The sequence below is a fragment of the Phyllostomus discolor genome, chromosome 13 (assembly GCF_004126475.2).
Source record: "Phyllostomus discolor isolate MPI-MPIP mPhyDis1 chromosome 13, mPhyDis1.pri.v3, whole genome shotgun sequence".
Classification (NCBI taxonomy): domain Eukaryota; kingdom Metazoa; phylum Chordata; class Mammalia; order Chiroptera; family Phyllostomidae; genus Phyllostomus; species Phyllostomus discolor.
In genome coordinates, this window is record NC_040915.2 from 61,903,831 (window position 1) to 61,924,384 (window position 20,554).

At 59.9% G+C, this 20,554-nt stretch overlaps 2 protein-coding genes across 12 annotated transcripts in view; one reads left to right on the top strand and one right to left on the bottom strand.

Moving 5' to 3' along the window:
• Positions 1-594: 594 nt before the first annotated feature.
• On the top strand, positions 595-6,389 carry CCDC74B (coiled-coil domain containing 74B). The gene is made up of 8 exons (XM_036013627.1): positions 595-1,311; positions 2,495-2,539; positions 3,612-3,671; positions 4,599-4,758; positions 5,418-5,607; positions 5,691-5,770; positions 5,851-5,907; positions 6,026-6,389. Exons 1-8 carry the CDS (start codon positions 1,053-1,055, stop codon positions 6,162-6,164), a joined length of 990 nt encoding a protein of 329 aa, XP_035869520.1. The 5' UTR covers positions 595-1,052; the 3' UTR covers positions 6,165-6,389.
• Positions 6,390-7,031: 642 nt separating this feature from the next.
• MED15 (mediator complex subunit 15) overlaps positions 7,032-20,554 on the bottom strand; it is a 54,120-nt gene continuing 40,597 nt past the window's right edge. For 6 of the 11 annotated variants that reach the window (XM_036013618.1, XM_036013620.1, XM_036013617.1 and 3 more), the window contains 10 exons: positions 17,283-17,402; positions 11,849-11,985; positions 11,625-11,752; positions 11,259-11,393; positions 11,114-11,177; positions 10,149-10,215; positions 9,577-9,737; positions 9,309-9,475; positions 8,762-8,881; positions 7,032-8,044 (listed from right to left, as the gene is read on the bottom strand). In XM_036013618.1, coding sequence (XP_035869511.1) covers positions 7,908-8,044; positions 8,762-8,881; positions 9,309-9,475; positions 9,577-9,737; positions 10,149-10,215; positions 11,114-11,177; positions 11,259-11,393; positions 11,625-11,752; positions 11,849-11,985; positions 17,283-17,402 — 1,236 coding nt within the window. In that variant the 3' untranslated portion in view covers positions 7,032-7,907. The other 5 variants (XM_036013622.1, XM_036013621.1, XM_028528088.2 and 2 more) reach the window with 4 other exon arrangements.

The window sequence follows — 20,554 nt, forward strand, 5'->3', positions numbered from 1 at the left end:
TTTCCCACAGTCTTGGTGCAAATCCCTTATTTCTAGAACATAGTCTTTATTCCCAAGGTAAGGCCCTTTTAGGGTTAAATGGAAAATTAGGTGTTTACCAAGCCTTCCCTGGAGTTGCCAGAAAATGAATCTTCTCACTTCTATGCCCTTTCAGCTCTGTCTTTTCCTGGGATCCTGGGATTTTTATCCACACACGTGCAGTTCATGCCAGCCATCTATTGGAAGGGAACTGCAGCTTCCCACCTCTCACCCGCTGAGGATCCAGACTACCCAGCATCCCCCCCTCAATTATCAGCTGTAGCAAACTCATCGTCTTCCTCCTGGAGCCAATAAGACTATAACAGCTTCTTGAGGTCTGGCTGAGTAGAGAGAGCCCTCAGAGGATTTTAAAGACTTTATTTATTTATTTTTAGAGATAAGGGAAGAGAGGGAAGCATCAATGTAAAACAAATACATCGATCAGTTGCCTCTTGCAACCCCCTCCCCCAACTGAGGAATCAGCCTGCAACCCAGGCATTTGCCCTGACTGGGATTCGAACCCATGACCTTTAGGTTCTCAGGCTGGCATCAATCCACTAAACCATACCAGCCAGGACTCTCAGGGAATTTTAAGAGCTGCCTCTTAGTTTCCACCTGCTTTTTGTCCTTCTCCAGTGCCTCAGACCTAGCTGTCTCATATATGTTGTCCACATTTCATAATGCATGGGAGTTCTGTAGTTATTGGAAGTGCAAACACTACCTTTTGACTTTTGAACCTATAATCGAATCATTTGTTCCAAAACCAAACCATTAAAACACGACAAGAGGACAAAATTAAATATTAAGGCTTACTGTGAAGGAGTCGATTCTTTGACGGTTAATTAAGCCAGAGAATTCCTTTTAAGTGACATCGCACTCACCTGGGCTCCACCCGCACGCCACGCCCCCGCCGTCCTGACCCCGCCCCATTCACGCTGCACGGCCCTGGTCGCGCCCGTTTCCATGGCGACGCGGCACTAGGCCGGGCCTGCCCGGCCACCCAGTGAACGCGCAGCGGCAGCAGCTACGGAGATATGAGTTTGGCAGGGGTGGTGGCCGGGCAGCGGCCCCCCAGCTCGGGGATCCCGAGCTCCTGGGGGACGTCGCGTCCGCGCCAACGCCAGCCCCCAGGCCTCCAACACCCGGGGCAACACAACGCGCAAGTCGGGCTCAGCGAGGCGCAGAAGCGGGTACTGGACCTGGAGAAGAGCCTGCAGTTCCTGCAGCAGCAGCACTCAGAGACTCTGGTCAAACTTCACGAGGAGATTGAGCACCTGAAGCGGGAGAACAAGGGTGAGTCCAGGGGGCGGGGCCGGGGCGGGGCAGGGGCAGGGGCAGTGCGCCCCGCTCGGTAGGGCCCCGAGATACCCAAAGACCTGCCTCCCTGCTTTCAGCACCGAAACAGTATATGGACTCTACACAGAGTTCTGGCAGTACGCAGGACAGCAAGCCCCACCCCCGAGTCATACATGAGTTCCGACTCCCTGCCCCAGGCCAAAAAACCTGGCCTCGGTCATGTAGGAGGTGCCCTAATGGTCATCTGCCCATCTGGCAGGGACGGGTCTGGTGGTGTCATTTCCCTGGGCAACCCAGCCAGCCTTCTCTGTAGGCAGGGCCTCCACCTCGTTTTAAGAGCTTTTTAGAGGAGTAAAACATTCCCCTGAAAGTACCAGGATACAGCTGAGTGAATTTTCCCACTCTAAGCCACCCAGATCAAGGGCAGGCATGCTGGCCCCAGAAGGGTCCTGGGGCCCTACCCAGGTCCTCCCCAGACACTTTGGGCCCTGTGCCCTGTGTAGGGCAGACCTCCCTTCCTACCTACACCCCTTGAGACTCCTCCGCTGCCTAAGCCAGCCTGAAGCAGAACTTGAGGCCTCCACCACCGGACCTTGCGCCCCTCTCGGGCCTTCCTCACACTGTAGCTCTCTGCCCACACATCTAGGCCTGCCTAGGTTTCTCACTCCCCTCCTTTCTCCTCCTGCCCCTACCCGGAGTGCCAGGCACGCCAACATGGGGTCTCCATCGTGTCAGGACCCTCCCCTCCCCTTGTCTTCATGAGATTCACCCCGGTCCCTTCCTGACACAGGCCAGATGGGGATGGCCGGTGGGTTGGGCGTCACTTGGCTGGTGCACTGACTACACCGGCTCATCCATGGCCAGGGGCTCCTGGAAAGCCGGGTGGTCATGACTCACTCCTGCACCACTGGGACCAAGCCCCCACCTGGCAGATGGTTGCCCTGTAGGCGTCGTGGATGAATGGTGGGATTTCAGGCGAGGCTCTCATGCAGGGGCTTTGGCTCAGGGAATAGCCAGAGGCATTCTGGCCCTAGGGTGCCCAAAGCAAAGGCTTGGCCCATGGTGCCATGTCCCTGAGGCCTCTTAGGGACTCAGCCGGGAGGGAGTGGTCAGGGCAGGCCAAGCACCTCTCAAAATGGCTGTGACCTGGAAAACGACAAGAACCTGTGCTTGCTTTCAGAGCTCCATTACAAGCTGATAATGAATCAGAAGCAGCAGAAGAAAGGTAAGACTGAAGCCCTCGGTGCCTGATGGGAAGTCACCACCGCCAAGAGCAGCCCCTCCAGACTGCCTGTGCCCACCCAGCGGCCCTGGCCCAGGCGCTGTCCTCGTGGTGAGGGGCCCTGGAGGATCTGGACAGATAGGCACCACTGCCTCCAGCCGCGGCCTGGGTGACGAGCACAAAGGTGCCACTCACAGGGAGCCCAAGGCCGGAAGTCTGAACAGTAGGGTCAGTGGGCAGAACAGCTGCGGGTGGGGGGCTGCCTGCACCCTCCTCCTGCCCTCCCCAACCTTATTACCTCTTAGCCTGCTGCGCTGGCCCGCTCCAGGTATCTCTGAAATGCTGGGGAGCCCAGCACAGTCCTGTGGCTCTGGTCCCTCACTCGCTGGGACAGATGGGGGGCAGGGGAATCCTGCCTGCCATCTCAGAAGCAACTGTGGGCGCTGGGAGAAGGAAGCACAGACCTAGAGACCCGCAGCCACTTGTCTGAGGCCCTTCCCCCAGCCCAGCCCAGCCCAGCCCAGGCTCTCTTAGGCTGGTTCTCCCCACTAACCTTTGTGGCCAGGCCTGAGCCTGGGAGGTAGTCCGAGTGGTGATGGTGCCAGCCTGGAATGCCCCAGTGTGAGGGGCACCTGGGGATCTTTCTTTCTGAGGGACACACAGAGAATGGGGTGGTGGGAGCCCTTCCCCAGTGGGGCAGAGCAGCTCCAGTGAGCTGCCCTAGGCACACAGTGATGCCCATTCAGCAGTCAGGGGGTCTCTGATGGGACATCAGGAGAGGTTGTACTCCTTCGAGACCTGCAAATTCTAGGATCCCAAGCCCCCTGCTGTGTGGAGGGCCTTTCAGGAAGCCACTTTTCCCACGGTCTTGGCTCCCTCAGGCACTGGCTGTGTCTGGGTCTGCCTCACCAGAGCGTTGGGGAGGGCTCTGCATGAATGCCTGGGCCCAGGAGCTGCAAGGCCAGCAGACAGGCAAGATGCACCTGGCCCCTTGCTGTGCAGAAGCTGCTGGGGAAGCCAGGACCCAAGCATCACTATTGCCATCTTGGGATGACCCCTGCACATTTGCCCACAGGTAGCATCTCCAATTCCAGCTTTCAGTCCAGCAAGCCCACCTCAAATTCAGCGGTGTCAGGTGAGCATGCTCAGTGTGCTCAAGGTGGAGGCAAGTGCCCCACTGTTGGGCAGCCCTGGGGCAGGAGTGCCTTTGCTAGGCCCCTCGGACTAGAGAGTTAAGGGGCAACTGAAGGGAGCCAAACAGGGTGTGGTGAGCTGAAACCACCAGCAGGGGGCTGAGGTGGGGTGGGACAGGACTGGGGGGCCGCCAAAGGGAGGCTGCAAAGACTCCATGGGCCTGGCTGCCAAAATATGTCATTTCAACGAGGGGCACAAGGTCCCAAGGCAGGCCCACCCCCGGAGTGGGACGGTGGGCAGGCAGATTCACTGACGGCCTCTTTGTGGGGTCTTCTGGGGAGGGGTGATGAGCTGGCTGCCCCCAGAAGCCCTGCGTGTAGTGTGCCCACAAAGCAGGCAGGACGCAGGGGCACTGGCCCTGGCCAGAGTCCTGGGCTGTGGTGTCCTCTGCAGCCTGAGGGAAGTTCAGAGCCTCTGCTCCCCACTGTCTGCCCCGAGAGGCCAGGCATCCCGAGGAGCAGCAGCCCCTTGCTCTCAGTAGGTCCCAGGCAGCCCGTGGACCTTGTCCTTGGAAAGCAAACCTGTGCGGGCTGGGTCAAGATCTCATTCGGTTTCATTTTGCCCCAGGCGGGGTGCTGCTTCAGAGTCAGGACAGCTTGCGGGGCCCACCCTGCCCCCAGCATTTTCCAAACCCTGGGAGGAGACTGACCTCGTTTCCAGTGTCAGAGCGTTCAGCAGGCACCGCCCACAGGCTTCCTCTTCAGACCCTCATTCTTTTCCAGCAGGAGGCTCTGTTATCATCTCTTTACCAGGAGGAAACTGAGGCAGGGGGCGGGGGCTCCTTGGGCGCACACCCCTGATCCTGGAGGACTTGGGCACCAGCGCTTGAGGCCCGCAGTGACTGGCCCTGTCTGGGTCTGACCTGTAGCCAACCCTCAAGGCAAGGCCAGGCCGCAGCCCAGCTCAAAGAAGCAAGAGTTGAAAGCTGAGGTTCCCCAGAAGATGGACCTGGAGGAGAAGAACTCAGTTGCTGCCCTGCTTCACAGCAGCAAGGTGGACAAAGTCGCCGGGACACAGGGGCTGGCCAAGTAAGGCACTTAGTAGGTTCACAACCATGAATCCACCCACGGCTTTGCCTTCTGACTGGGCTGGCCTCCAGCATGAACCAGGTTGGGGGGCCTGCCGGGTGCCTGTATTGACCTCAGCCCACAAGAGGGGCCAGCAGCAGCCCCTAAACCACTGTCTCAGAGTTTAACCTCCAAACGAGTGCTTTGCATCAGGAATAGTGCGTCAGGCTCCCAGGCCCCACCCTGGGAAACTCACTTGGCCCCTGGAAGGCAGGACACCCCAGCTTTTGAGTCTGGAAAGCAGCAGTGAGTCTGTACTTTGCACCAGAAAAGGAGACCCCGTAGTCCCCCAGGTAGCAGAGCCAACGGGACAGGCTCCTGCTTCTCTGCACAGTCCTTCGATTCCCTCTTGACCAGCTCTACGGGGTTTGGGGTCAGGACAGCTTGAACCATATCTGACCCTTAGTGCACCTTGAAATGGGAAAAGACGGGCCTCAGAACCCCACCTGAGGCCTGGAGCACCCTGGCCAGCAGAAGGCATCCGGGCCCCTGAGGAGGCCATGTTGACACCCCTCTTCCCTGCGCTGGCCTCACGTTGGTGAGGGCACTGCCCTGAGAGTTGGTGGGTGGTGAGGCCAAGCCCGGCAGGCTGCCTCTGGGCTGCTGCATGACCGTTTCAGAGATGAAGAAGTGAAGACCTTCAATCCAGAGGCCACCGTTGCTGCGGGCAGTCAGCACAAGGGCAAGCAGGTGATGGGGGCACACCCCGTGATGAGCCTGCCCCCGCATTTGCGCAAACCCACCTCGATTCAGCAGTGTGAGGTCATCATCCGCCAGCTGTGGAATGCCAACCTCCTGCAGGCCCAAGAGGTAAGGTTTGAGTGGTGGGGGGCGGCCCTGGAGTCTCCATGGCCTCGGCCACCATGCCTCTTCCCCTTTCCCCTGCCTTTCAGCTGCAGCATCTCAAGTCTCTCCTGGAAGGGACCCAGAGGTCATCCCAGGTGACACCTGAGGATCCTGGCCCAAAATCCACGTAAGTGCCCGATGTGGCTCTTCCCCAGCACAGTGGGGGCCTGACTGCTTGGGGCTCACTGCTTGCTCTCCCTTCATCAGGGACCAGGAAGCCTCGCAGCTCCCCAAGGTCCCCACCAAGGGTGTCTCTAAGAAATGGTGAGTCCCAGGGGCACGGGGTGGGTGGGGGACCTGCAAAGAGAGGAAGGCCAGCCCAGCGTAGACAGGCCCTGGCAGCCACTTGCAGGCATGTCTCTGCTGCCCTCTGCCCCACCAGCCTGATCCTGAGCCCGATGCCTGGGACGGAGCGCGCCATCCTGCCCGCACTGAAGCAGACCCTGAAGAATAACTTTGCCGAACGGCAGAAAAGGCTGCAGGTGGTGCAGAACCGACGGCTGCACCGCTCCATGCTCTGACTGCCCCTGTGCGGGACCACAGCTGGAGACACCGGCCCTCTCCAGGTAGCGTTCCCAAAGCATTCTAGTGCCACATAAACCAAACTGACTGCAGACAAGGTCCTTGGTCTCAGGACTGAGAAACTTTATTTTCTTGCTCGGTATTTTGCTATTCTGCATTTACACAAAGAAGTGTTAAAAGTATTACCCCACCTGTAGAAGACGAAATAAAGCTTGTTTCTCCCAGTCCTGAGTCTGGCCCCTCACTGGCCGTCAGGCACTGCTGCCCTGGAGATGAGCTCAGGTGGAGCACGCACCTGGGTGGGAGAACAGGGCCATTCCCCGGCCTGCAGCCAGAGGAGGGGCGGCCTTCCAGGCACACGTGCATGGGGTCTCCTGCCTGACCAGACACTCCTTGGGCAAGACGGCGTCCTCCAGCCTCAGAGACAGCTTGAGTCCCTCGACTGACAAACAGCCGAGAAGCTGCTCCTCCAAGCCCACTGTCCTCTGTCAGGGCTGGGGACCCACCCTGTGACGTCCCTACACCGTGAGGGCCAGATGTCAGCCCCTCAAGTGCCAGCACAGCAGCTTCATCCTCTGTCTCCTGGGGGTGGCCAATTCCGTGCCGAACCTCCCCAGACAGGACAGTCGTCCTGGCCCCACCGGCCGTCCCTCAGGGCTCATCTCTGCCTCCTCCGGCTTCAGGGAGCAGGGGCTTTGCGGGGGACCCAGAGGGGAACTGGGGTGAGGCATGGACAGTCAGAGGAGGGGGAACGAGGTCTGGGCGTCCATGGCCATCTCCAAGGTGGGGAACTTGGCTCAGCCCTGACAGAGTCCCTCACTGAAGACAATCACGGGGTGGGGGTAGGGGGCACAGCAACAAATTCATGACAGACACAGGAATAATACATTTATTATAAGAATCACACACGATAAGGTAGTGCACATAAAAAAGAGGGCTGGCTGATGTCCCGTCAGCGAGTCCTCACTCTCTGGAGCGGCTCTGAGGATGCCAGGCCCAGAGAATGGTGCCCCGGCCCTAAGTGAGCCCGCTAGTGCACACGGTGCCAGAGACAGGATCCCCCAGATGCCTCTGCCCCCAGCACCCCACAGTGCTCAGCAGGCCCCCTGGGCTGGAAGGGAAGAGCCGTGAGTGTGAGGTCCAGCTGGTAGTGGGGACTCGCCACCACCCACAGGCCAGACTTCCCTCTGAGTCGCAGCCGGCGCCCCTGGATGCAGGAGCCTCCTCACGGCGTGCCGCGTGTGCCAACGGCGGCAAACTCTGGGCATGGCACTGTGGTCAGGGAATCGTGTGTGTCTGACGGGTTTCCTACGTTCGCCGTGTCCCCTACAGAGACGGGCAGAGTGTTTCCTGGGCACACACACGGGGCTCTAACAAGGCCCTGCCTTCTCCCCCGTGATGCGGAGAAGGACACGGGCCCTGCAGAAGCCAGAGGGACAGCAGCCCGAGGAGCACAGGCCCAGGGGGCGTCTGCCTCCCTAGAGAAACTCTCACCGCCACCACCGATGCAGCCAGCTCCGCAGCCACCTGTCCCAGTCCTGTACAAGTGTGGGAAAATGGCTGGTAGGTCCCCAAGGCAGGAGATAAAAGCAGGAAAGCTAACCTAAGTCCAGGCTCCCTAAGAGAGCCAACAGCTAGAAGTGTCTGACACGAGACGTGTGTCCTCTGTGGCCCCAACAAGGCTGCCAGCTGACCCCATGGTCCCGGTGGGCTGGCAGCCCGAGATGCAGCAGTGGTGACGGCTAGGCAGCCGAGAGGCAGGCCTGGTGGATGCTCTGCGCCCAGGTGTTGAGCAGGGCTGTGACCGAGTGCTTGTCGGGGAGCTGCAGCAGCCTCGAGGTCATGAATCGGTGCACCGACTGCAGGAAGGGGTTGGCGTCTGCAACAGAGCAGTGGGTGTGAGCACCATGCCCTTTGCCAGGACAGCGTGGCACCAGGCCTGACCCTGGCCCACACGAGCAGCTCCCGTGGGGGGCTGGGGAGAACCTGCTCTCGCAGGCACAGGGCTGGCATCTGGGGCACGTCACACAGCCACTGGGGATGCCATGTCCCATGCACCGCTGGCTCTCCCTGGCCCACATGTCACTGGAGAACTGGAACATGAATGCCCTGGAGCCCAGGGCTTTCCCTCAGGGACAGCCTCAGGGTGCAGGTCCTGGTCCCCTATGTGCCAGGTCTGAGCCTCAGGGGACTGTCACTATCACTGAAACTCTCTGGGCCTCTTGCCATAGTGCCATGTCACCCAGATGGGTCCCCATGAGCCCAAGCTCCTGCCTGCTCCCCCATGTCGGCTTGGCAGAAGCCCCAGGGGCCGCTGGAACAGATGGACCGCTCACCCCTCACTTATTGGACATGGACGCCCTGCAGTTGCAGGACAGGCAAAGGGACATAATGGGGGCAGAGACCCTTCTTTCTCCAGTGACCGCTGGGCAACCTGCTCTTGTCCACAAAGGGGGAGCCAGAGGAGGAGAGGGAAGGGCCATGCTTGGGGGGGTGCACATGGAGAAAAGCTGGGTTGCCCAGAGCTGACCCCCACCTGCCTTGGGTCCCTAGGAACAGCCGAGAGGCCTCCCCACAGCCACCCGGGCGCACTCACCGTACTGCCACTGCCGGTCGATCCACAGCGGACTCTGGGCGGGGTAGTCGGCGGGCACACTGAGCTCCAGCGGCGGCACATTTGGGAGGTCCTTGTCGTCTGCAACACAAGAGGCTGTGCCTGTGACCCCGCACAGCCTGCCTCCCAGCCCTGCTCTGGTGAGGCTGCAAAGCCCAGCAGCCACTGACTCTCAGGTTTCCACACCTGGACAGGAGGGGGCTGCCCTGGCAGCAGGGGGAGGTGAGAGTGCGTGGGCGCGTGGTCCGGCCCTCGGTAGGTGTCCTGGGGCCAGGTGTGTCAGGATCAAGGACAATGCAGGCAGACTCCTGAGAGGGACAGAAGGGCTGTGGGCCTGGGGCTGGGGTGTGATCCTGCGTGTCTGTGGGCAGCTGAACACTGCATGGAGCACAGTCCTGGTGGGGCCAGTTCTGAGGCAAGGCCTGGAAGTCCATGTGCTCGGGGCACCACGGCCCGGGGACACGGCGGAACCCTGGGGCCGAGCTGCAGGGCTCCCTCCCTGGCGGCCCCGCCCTCCCTGGGTACTCACGCAGGTTGCAGATCAGGTGGACGGTGCCGTTGTTGCTGCAGTGAGAAGGGTCCAAGTTCACCAGGAACTTGGGGTCTAATCGGGCCACCTCCCCCTGGAGCACGTTGGGGATGCTCTGCCGCTCGTCCTCTTCAAACTTACGCTTCCGGGCGCACACCACTGGCAGCCTGGAGAGGCAACCATGGTGACCACACTGGGCCGAGCTGCGTGCGGCCTGCGGCTCGCCACCCACTGCCCACCTCAAGGCTCAGCCCTGGGCTGTACACACGTGGGGGGTGGGCCGTGGATGGCCGTCATGGCTGGCATGAACGTGCGGTACAGAGAATGGTTGAAGACGGGCGAGCGGATGTTGGCCAGGACAGCGTCCAGGAGCGGCTGGCACAGGTACTGCTGTTTGGTTGGCGGTACTGGGGGCGGTGGGGGCGTGGGCTGGAACAAGATGGGTGGGGTAAGCAGCCCACTCTTGGGAAGGCTCTCCAGACCCCAAGGCCCTCATCCTTACTTACAGCCAGACTTCCCAAGGCTCCCCCACCACCTCCAACCCCTGCAGACAAAGGTGGCCAATCCTGGACACATTCTCCCCAAGTCCCCTCCCACGGGGGCCTGGCCTGGCGCCTGGCAAGTGGAGGCAGGATGGCGGAAGCAGCTCACAGAAAAACCCACAAGCCTGGGGGATGGAGGCAGTACCCACAGCTGGAGGGCGATTTCTCCCACATCCCCACCACCCACAGCAGACCTACCTGGAAGAAGGCTCCAGGCAGGGTCCCCAGGCTGAGCCCTGACATTCCCAGGGGTGCCCGCGGCCCTCTGAACTCCACCAGACCACAGCGCCTCACTCACCACTGCCATGTCGTTCTTGAGTTTCTCCAGGGCGATCTCACACTTCTGCAGAGTCTTCAGGGGGCACCTGCAGAGAGAGGGCGCATGCTGACTCTCTGTGCTGGAGGACGGGGGAGCTGGCAGCTCTCACGTGCTAACTGCAACCACACCCATCCTCCCCAGACAGAGCCAGCCCAGGGGCCTTGGCCACTGGGACCCTCCACAGGAACCCCAGCCAGCTGACCAGCCACTCCCAGACCCAGAGTCTAAGGCGTGGTGATCCCACCCCCAGGAGCTGCTCAGTCCTGGTCGGCAGAACAAGGCACAGGCGTGATGGGCCACGGGGTGGGACCGAGGGCCTGGAGCCCCAGTGAGGAGGGGTCGAGCCGAGAAGGCCTGGCAGGCCATCAGGCTCTAACAGGCCCGTCCTGCAGTGCCTAGCATTCTGCCCAGAAAAGCAAAGCGGGATGACCTCTCAGGAGGAGAAAACCGCCTGAGCCCAGGGAAGTAGCCTGAAGGCCAGTCCGCGTGCGCAGTCTCGCGGCACTGCCCAAGCTCGGCGCTACGGAAGGGGCACGGTGCCCTGCTGAGAACCTGGCTCTCCACTGCCCCCAAGTGCTTCTGAAGACACTGTCTTATTTCACATTCACAGCTAACACATGAGGGCCCCCGCGGCCCCTCGTGCAGACGGGGGACTGAGACACCGTGGCTTGTCCAAGGCTACTGGCCAGTCACGGGCAGGGCTGAAAGTCAGACTGAGGTCTGTCTCATGCGGCTGGATTAGTGAGGGTCACCACAAGCCCAGAGCTGGCCAACGGCCCTGTGAGACACAGCTGTGACGGCAACAGGGTAGAAGGGTGAGGACCCCAGGGCCCTTCTCTAAACTCTGCACTGCCCTAGGCTGGGCCGGCCGAGCAGCCAGGGGCCCTCCCTGAGCCACGGGCACAGCGCCACCCTTCCCCTGGGGGCCTGAGGACAAAGCTCACCGCTTGGAGGGGTCTGTCAGGATGTCCAGAAGGCTCTTCATCTTACTCAGGTCCTTTTTTCTGTCTGGAACAGAAGCAGGGACACTAAGGCACAGCCTGGGGATCTGCAGGCCCTGCCCCAATCCCCGGCAGGCCCCACCTTCACCTTCATTCTTGTCGATCTTGTTGATCATACGGCGCAGGGGCTCGATGTACTTGGACAGTTGCTTCAGCTTGTCCAGGTACTGCTGCTCCTCGGCCTGGCTGGAGCCCGCTGGGCTCATGACGGAGCTGGGGTTCACTGCAGGGCGCGGCCCTGTGAGCGCAGCCCACCCACAGAGGCCCAGCTCTCTGCAAACCCTCCAGGCGGGGCACTTGGGCTCCCGGGGGTGTGCGTTTGCTCACCCCCTTACAAGGGGGGCCTCATGAAGATCTTCATGAGGGGTGGCCCTCGGCACCTCAACTCCCAGGCCAGTCTGTGGGTGACCTGACTGGGCCCCAGGCTACACGCCCCACACTGAGCCCCACTTACCAGGGGTGTTTAAAGGTCCCGGGGAGGGTACACTGAAGTTCTGCGGGGTGCGTGCCGTCACTGGACTCTGGGAAGGCTGTGGTGAGGGGCTGGGCAAGAAGCTGCTTGGGGATGGGGCAGGGCCGGAGCTGCAGCGAAGTCAAAGGGAGTGTGTCTGTGGGCTGTGGGCACCGGCGGGGCCCCTCCCTGTGAGCCAGGCAGTGGGGCACCCCGGCAGGGCCTACCTGACGTTGGAGTTGGGCTGTGAGCTGGGCTGGCCGGGCTGCGGGGACGGCTGGGGCGGAGGGGGCATCGACTGTGGCGTCTGCACCTGCTGGCCAGGCGACGGCGACGACAGCATGGTGAGGCTGCTCTGGCTGACCTGGAAGTGGAGGGGGCTCAGCCTGCTCACCTGCCACACACTCTCACTCCTGCTGCCCAGTATGCCCACCCGCCCAGACTCAAGGGCCCCACTGCGCGCGCAGCCCCTTGTCTCCCCCACAGCCTCGCCGCACACCCTTGTCCCTCTTTGAGGCCCTGCTTCTCAAGCACTGATACAGGCACAAGCCCCACCTTGTGGGCGCACACACACGCACACGGCAACCAAGGCCAGGCTGGGTGGCCCTCGATCCACAGTGGGAGACCCACGAAGCACTGGGCCTTCTGTGTTGGGACAGGACGCCCCCGTGGCCCTGACTCATGGGTGTGGGAGACTGCAGAGCACAAGGCCAGGGAAGGCTTACGGCCTCAATGTGCGCTTGCTTCTGTGGGCCCTGCTCTGACGGGCGAGACCACCTTCCCTGCTGCCCTGAGCACCGCCATCCCCGGTCACAGGGGAAACTGCTCTTGCACTTGGTGGGAGCACGGTGGCCCCTGCATCAGCCCTCACCAGCACACCTCTCCGGGGGCTCCTCAGGCCGGACCCGCAGGTCCCACTGAGAGACGTGAGTGGCTTGGTGTCATTCTCAGAAGCCATTTATTTCCTTACCTGCAGAGCTGGGGCTCACCCCACTCCCGCAGTCCTCACTGAGGAAGACACAACAGTCAACTGCACCAGTGTCGTCACTAGGACAAATGCCCTATGAGCCCGTGAACTCCACGGGGTAGAGCCACTCTGCCCCAGGAGTCAGGCACAAGGATGTGTGAAATCACCACTTTCTGGAGAACCTCGAGACGGCAATTCCAGGGGCTGAGGACGATGCCTGCTGGCCAGCCCAGGATAACCAGCATCTCCTGGAACGAGTGAGGCAGAGAGCTGCCTCTTCTGGTGCTCGGTGACGGTGGCATAAAGGCCTGGCCCCTCGACACATTGGGATCACTCCAAAGGCCCTGCCAGCCTCAGTGCTCCCAAGTGTTGGCAGCGGCTTCACCCACAGCCCAGTCAACCTCTTGCAAGCACCTCCTCAGAGGCTAATTTCTATAGCCCTGCCCATGCCCCACCTCCTGAACCACCCATTTCTACAGGCCGACTCCGCCCTCTGCCAGGGCACCCTGGACACGGCGTGGTCGGAGGCCTGGGCTTCACGCCGCTCCCCCATAAGCTGCTGCACCGTGGCACCGGGAGTGCGGGATCAGGATCGCTTGGAGGGGACTGCTGCATCTCAGTCCTCCTGTCAGGGAGCAGGAGGGAACATTTGGCAGGGCCCGGCTCCCACCGGGAAAACAGGATGCCACCCTCCTCACCGCCACCCCACTGGCTGGGCAGGGTGGGCCCGGGCCCTGCCCTGTCTCTTGTACGGCCTGAACAAGCTCCAGGAAGGAAACGGACTGCCCCTCCTGTTCTCCGGCTTCCTATCCCATTCCACTGAGTGTGCACGACGGAGCTGCAGTGGGTAGAGGCCACACGACGACACTTCCAACACGGTTGGGTCAGAAAGGCACAAACCCAAGCCAGATGGGCTGTTCCCACCCCTTGTGACCAGACCCCCGGCTGGGAGTGGAGGGGCTGCACTGAGGGAGCTAGAGGGGAGCAACACGGTCGCAGGTGCTCACACTGACGCCAGCAGGGGCACACACGGGGCCTGGAGCGGCCTAGCTGGCAACCGAGCAAAGAAGCTTTCCCTCCGGGTAGGACTCACCCTCGTCGCGGCCCCTGCACTAGAAAACACACTCTGGAATCTACTCAGGGGCCAACAAGGTCCCAGGACTAGGAAGAGGAACAGGCTGCCTCAGAAAAGTCCACTCAGACAAGCACATATGGTGCCCAGGAGAGGAAGCGAAGGCCCTAGGGCCCCACCCCAGGCCCAGCCCGTCAGGCATGGACGCCCTCCCTGTTAAGCCCTGCTCCTCTCCTGCCCCCAGCCCCGACCTTTCCCAGACTCCAAGCCGTTGCCACTCTCTGCTGCCCTCAAGTCCCTGAAGCTGCCTCTTGCCTTACCCTCTTCCTGCCCACAGGTCAAAGCCCTTCGCCGGGCCTCGCTCTGACCACCTGGGCCGTACCAGCTCCCCACCTGCCCAAGAGAAGTGCTTCTGCCTCTGCTCGAGCAGCTGTCCCTTCTAGAAGATGTCCAGCTCTTGCCTGTAGCTTCAGGCTGGTGCTTCTCTGAAGCAGAATGAAGCGCCTGCTGGCATGAGGCCACCGCAGTGGGGAGGCCACTAGACAGCCCACTTTCCACTAAAATGTCTGAGACCGTACAGGGTGGGCAAAAGTAGGTTTACCGTTGTGAGTACACAAAACACAAGGTTCATTCTTGTGTTATTATTTACTAATGATTGTATTATTTTCCCTACGAACAACTGTAAACCTACTTTTTAAAAAAGGATTTTATTTATGTTTTCGAGAGAGGAGGGAGAAAAAGAGGGAGAGAAACACTGATCTCACAGCCCCCAACCAGGGACCTGGCCTGCAACCCAGGCACGTGCCCTGACCGGGTATCGAACCGGCAACCTTTGGTCACCAGGCTGGCACTCAGACCACTGAGCCATGGCAGCCAGGGCGTGCAAACCTACTTTTGCCCCACCTTGTATGTTAAGATGCTCCCTCAGCACTCAGACTGTGGGGAAGCAGGGCGCACTTTGCCCACAGCCTCTGCTTTTGGGTTCCACGGAGCCACCGACACGCACGGCGCCCAAGGCACGAGTCAGAGGATCAGAGACATGGTGAGGCCAGCCTGCCCAGGCTGCGGGCACGAGCTCAGCGGTTCTGCCTCTTCCCCAAGCCCACCTCTTGTGTCCAGCCCCAGGCTCTGCCCTTCTGGCCACTGTGGCCACCACTCTCAAGGCTGCTAATGGAAACCCCTTGGCCTCCAACATCCAATCCAGATCTCTGCACCTGACAGGTCCTCTGGAAAAATGCACAGTTCCTGTCGGCAGCAAACATTACTCCTCACAGGTTTTCAGGACGCCTCTCTGGGTGCCGGTGCTGTGAGGCCCCAGGCTCCCAGGACGCCCAAGTCCTGAGTCACCAATGGCACACCTGGGATGGGACGCAGTCACCCAAAGGCCCATATCAAGAAAAAACTGGCCTAGTGAGGCAGCGAACACGACAGTAACCCTGGTCTTCAGGTTCTCGCTGGGTCCAACTGCCTCTGGGACAGAGAAGAGCAACACTGCTCCCTCCGTTCCGTGACAAGCCACCAGGGGGCGCCGCCCTCCAGCTCTGCATCTCTCACCTCTCTGGCACCCTCTGCCGCAGGCATGGGCGTGGCTCTCCCAGCTACTGGCGAAGCCACGGAGTGCTGCCCCTTCCAGGGGGGGAGCTGGAGTGCCACCCCATCACCCGCACATCACACACAGGAAGTGAAAGCTCAGAGGAAACTGGTTTACTCGAGGTCACCTGGCTAGTGGGAAAGGTGGAGAGTCCAGGCACCTCGGTGCCATCTGTGTCCCAGGGGAAGCAAGGACAAGTAGAAAGGGGGCCTTCAGGGAAGCAGATGGAAGGCAGGGTGGATGCAAAGAGCACGCAAGGGGCAAGCAAACAGGCAGGCAGGCGGCGGGGCCGGAGGGTAGGAAGGCTGCATGGAAACCTCCAGGGAGGCTGAGGGCACCTCGCACTGCAGCCCTCCTGGGACCCTCAGCACCCATCGGACATCCTAGGGACTGCCCCATGCGCCTGGCCTCCTGCACACAGTGTGTCCCCAGAGTCACTTTCCAGAGCAATGTGGGTCCCACTGTGGAGCCGCCTGCTTACACCCACCAAGGGAGTGTTGGTACAGAAAGCCATGTCATCTCTGAACTCCCACCTGCGGGCACTGTGTCCCGCACGTGTCTGGCACAGAATTCCGCTCGGTTACAGCCATTCGCATCTGTGAAGCATTCGTACCACAAGATGAAGAGGCGGCCAGGGGCTGGGGGCCGGGTTGGGAGAGGCAGAGACCAAGGAGCCCTGTCTCGAGGAGGGCTGATGGAAGAAGAGCTGGCATTCTGTTCTGTTTTCTTGATCCCAATTTGTTGCCAAAGGTCCCAAGTAGGCACAGCAGGTGCTGAGCACAGCCTGCCAGGGGCTATGTGCTGGGGGGCCGGGGGCAGACGACAGCAGCCACATGACAGGCCGTGTGCACGTGCCAAGGTCTGGGGGTGCCGGCTGCTGAAAGCTTAGGTGGGACCCCCTACTGGGACAGCAGGGGTGACTCGTGGCTACGTTTCAATAATACATTCTTAGAATAAACTCTCTTTTCTCAGAAGGGACAGGATTAGAAATATACTGGCACAAAATCGGCTGCACACCGGTTCTGGAACCTTCTCTGCGGCCAGCTGAATGCCCGGGGTGTCCCTGACCCTGTGGGGGGGGGGGGGCGCTGAGGGGAGGGCGGGTTAAGCCCTGGGATATCAGGGAAGGGCCACTGTCTCCTAGGACTGTAGATGCATCTCCCTTACATCAGAAAACGAACGTTCAAGTTTTGGCAAATCTGAGGTTTTCACAGCAAACCCACTAAAATGAAAAAAAAGTCCATAAGATAAGGAAACCTTATCTCCATTTTATCCTCAGAATCTTAGACTGGTGCCTGGCCCGTGGAATGCACGTGCCTGTTTGTTACACAAAAATACCACGGAAGAATTCCGAATTCCCTCATAATGAAGAACCAGAAATTCACATCCCTGAAAAAGTGTGAGGTGCACAGAGGCCTTCATCCACCTGGACGGAGGGTGTGAGCAGTGAATTCTCCACGCGACTTCAGAAACGCCGCGACAGCGCGGCCTGGAGACTTTCCACATCTCGGACTGACCAGTCCAGCAGTCCGTGCTGACGGGCATGACCGCCGCTAACTTCCCCAAGGGACTTCCGGGCGCTCGAAATGTAACTGAACTGACTGAAACTCGAGGAACTGAACTTTTAGTTTTACTTCATTTAATTAATTTAAATGTAAATAGCCACGTGTGGCGAGTAGCAACAGTGTTAGACGGCACAGCCCTGGAAAGTGAAACTACGCTTAGCTCCTATTTTGTCTGACCACAGAAATGACAACAGCAGGACCGTCTGAAAGGCCAACATTAAAAAAATATTTTGCTCCCACATTCTCCAGAAAATGAAAACATCAGAACTATCCAAAACATTACAGCACAAACAGCCCAGATATTTACTCACATCCCCTCAAGAAACGAGCAGGCTCTGGCCTCGTGTGGGCTGGGCCGGGCACTGAGAGCCCCTGCGAAGGGAGTCACAGAGGTTACGGTGGCCTTGCCAAGGCGCTCGGAGGACCCCGAGCTTCCCAGGGGCCCTGGGCACCGCCCCGTAAATACCTGTGCTGAGGGCTGTCCGCCCAAAGGGATGGAGCTGGACTGGATGGCAGACACGGCGGTGGTGGGCGGGAACCGGGCTGTTACTTGCATCCCGCCTTGAGCCAAGGCCGCGGTGATCATCTTGAGGACAGAGGGACAACAGACAAGGTGATCGCAACAAAGAAACGCAATGCGGGGGCAGGCGGAGAGGGGTGTGCAGCCTCCGTGACGAGGGTGAGGGGCCTCCAGGGGCGAGGGGCAGCCAGGTCTGTGTTCGAGCCCACGGTGTTGAGGCCCCTCGAGGTACCGCCAGGAATGCGTCCCGCAGCCCCTCCTGTTGAGCGGGCCGCCCTCCCTCAACAAGCCTCTGACCTGCCGATGTGCCCACAGAGCCTTCAGGGCCAGACCTGGAGGGTCGGGGGTGGTGTTTCTGGGAGGCCAGGCTCCTGGGACAGACTCGGGAAAAGCACACTCCACCAAAGCTGGTCAGGGGAGTGTCGGCTGCCACTGAACTGGAGAAGGTGTCCCGGCTGGCCGGCCACGGCACCTTTCCTTCCCAATATCCACGGCCTCATGAAAACACTGCCGAGGGCCTGGACTCAAACTGTCCTGCTCTCCTCCAGGAGTCTGAGTTTCTTCCGGGGAACTAGTTTGTAGCCAAAATCAGGGGCAGGTCGGCAAGGGATGCCCGGGACCCTGCCTGAAGCCTCCAGCTCTTGAGAAGGTGCACCTCCCCCGACAACATGGGCCAGCTTGTCCCCGATATACAAGACGACTCCAGACCCCAGAACCCCAGCACACACTGGGGCTGCCCTCCTCATCAACCCCGACTTCTGCCAAGCGTCCAGGCAGCCCTGCGCTGAGTCCCGGCCTGGCTCACACTGACGGGAGTGGCTGGTCCCCTGAGGCCTGGTCACTCTCACTCTGGGCTCTGAGCTGGGGGTGGGGACCAGGCCTGCGCACACTCACAACTGTTCAGATGAAATAAAACTTCAACAACGCAGCCCTTCAGAAAGGAAGTGGGAGGATCCACGGAAAAACAAAACATCTGTCCCAGGAGGCTATGAGCCAGCCCATGAGATGGAGGTGGGGTGACGGCCATTCAGTCCGTGCAGTGAGGTGTGCCAGGACAGAGCTCTGACGCCGTGGGGAGGCCTGAGGGCTGACCTCTGGTGTCACAAGTGCGCCCCACACTCACATCCACGGTGGCATGCAGCAGGCACTGCAAGCTGCACGTGACACGCAGTAGCAGATTCCAACCTGAGCCTCCCCACAGCTGCGGGAGGGGGCGGTGCGCACACAGGACTGGAAGCAGACATTCCTGCAGCAGCCCCAATGAAAGAACTACCTGGTGGGGTGGGGGGGATGAGGAAGCCATTATGGTGTCTGCCAAACACTAGCAAGGTCCTGAAGAGCCCAACACTCACCAGCCAATCAGACACAAAGCAGGGTGCTGGCGAGGGCATGAGGACGGGAAGCCTGGGAGAAGCTTGGCTCTCCCCACACCCGGGGCGGGGCAGAAAGCCCCTCTGTCCTGGGCACGGCTCTCAGCCCACGGTCAGACGGGGTAACAGCGAACAGTGTCCGTCACAAGTGCCGGCGCACTGCACTTGGAGGAGCCCCTCTGAGCCCAGGGGCCACGCGGCAGGGCTCCTTCCAGAGGGACAGAGGCCTGGAAGTAAGTCGGGTGGTGCGAGAGAGTTGCAAGTTTTCTTCCAGGAAAAAACAAAATTAATAAGGAATGAAAGTTTAAATCTAAGTTGCTGCTGACTGGTTTTCTTCTGAGAACTCCTGGGAGGAAAAGCGCATTTTCTTTTAACCGCAGGTTCTAATGAAAAGGCAGCAGTAGTGTTCACTGCATCAGAAGGGCCAGGCAGCGAACGCCCAGCGGCTGACTCTCCCAGTCTCCCAGATGACTGCCTTTTCCTGCCTCCCACACACATCTACCCAGAAAGGGGTTCAGCCTCCATCCCAAAGGCTGTGGGCCTGGCTCCCCTTGGTCACTGGGCAGCAGGGCTCGGGAGAAGGAGGGGGGTTCATGCAGGGCACCACGTCAGGGAAGTACCTTTGACAGTGACTCTTTGTAATGAGAATTACAGTTACGTTTCCACAAACTGAAAGAATAGAATGTTAAAAGATAAAAACAGGGACTGTTCGGAAATGGAGACACATTCTGTTCTGGTTTTATCTGCGGTCACAGGTAACATTTGGGAAAGAAACAGACATTAGTGAGGCTACCCCGTGTACTCGAGCAAATCCCGCTGCGGCACGGGTGGCGTCCGTTTCCTCGCTCACAAGAGTGACGTCAGATGCAAGAGCCAGGCACATGAGCACTATGTACACCAGTTTTCCTGGAACACCAAAACCCCAAACTCAGGCCATGGCTGAGCCCCGCAGAGTGTCCAGCAAGGCCCCCCTTTCCTTCTCTGGGGGCAGCCTGGAGGGACAAGGCATGCAGGCTGCCGGCTCCGGCTCGGTCTCCGCACTCCTGTTGAGGAACCAGCGCTCGCCCCTGCGTGCAGCCGCTTACATACGCAGACTGTGACCTGAGGCCGCTGTGTCCTGATGTGTGGCCACCACACAGGAGTCCTAGCTCGTGTCTTCGAACTTCTGGTATGTGACTGGCTGATACAGTTCGAGGACACCCAGTGACTCAGTGACTCACTTCCGGGAAGTGTCAGGAAACAACCCACAACCCAGCCAGGCATCAGGACACACATCGCTGGTAACAGCAGAAAACTAAAAATATTATCAGGATCCAAAAACAGGACAGTAATTAAGGTCAGTAGGATGCTTTCATAAGAGGAACACTACCCATAACATAATGTTGACTGAGAGATTTCAATGACAGAACATTTTACTTCTGCTGTAACGTGACGAGGAAATGAGCCCCGCAGAACCCTACGTATGCCCTATGACCGCGACTACTCGAGAACTGAGGACGCCGTACTGTCCTGCCCTGAAATGCTCCCCTTGTTTACCATTCTCTCTTTCCATTTTTAGTCACCACATATTTTTACAAGTTTTTGGGTCAGAGTACCTCTTGCTTTGTCCACTGTGCTGACCACCATTGCAAAGGAAGGCTGTGAATCCAGTGACATCACCCCCCCACCCTGGAGAGCTTGTCCCACCCTGGGGCCCCACTAACAGAAAGCAGGGATGCCGGCCAACCAGCACCCACTGCCGGCCACGAGCCCAGAGATGAACCAGTAGACCGGGGCAGAGGACTGCTGAGGCCTGAGTCCGGGCTGAGAGGCAGAACACGGACATGCACTCGCATGCTCGGGCTTCAA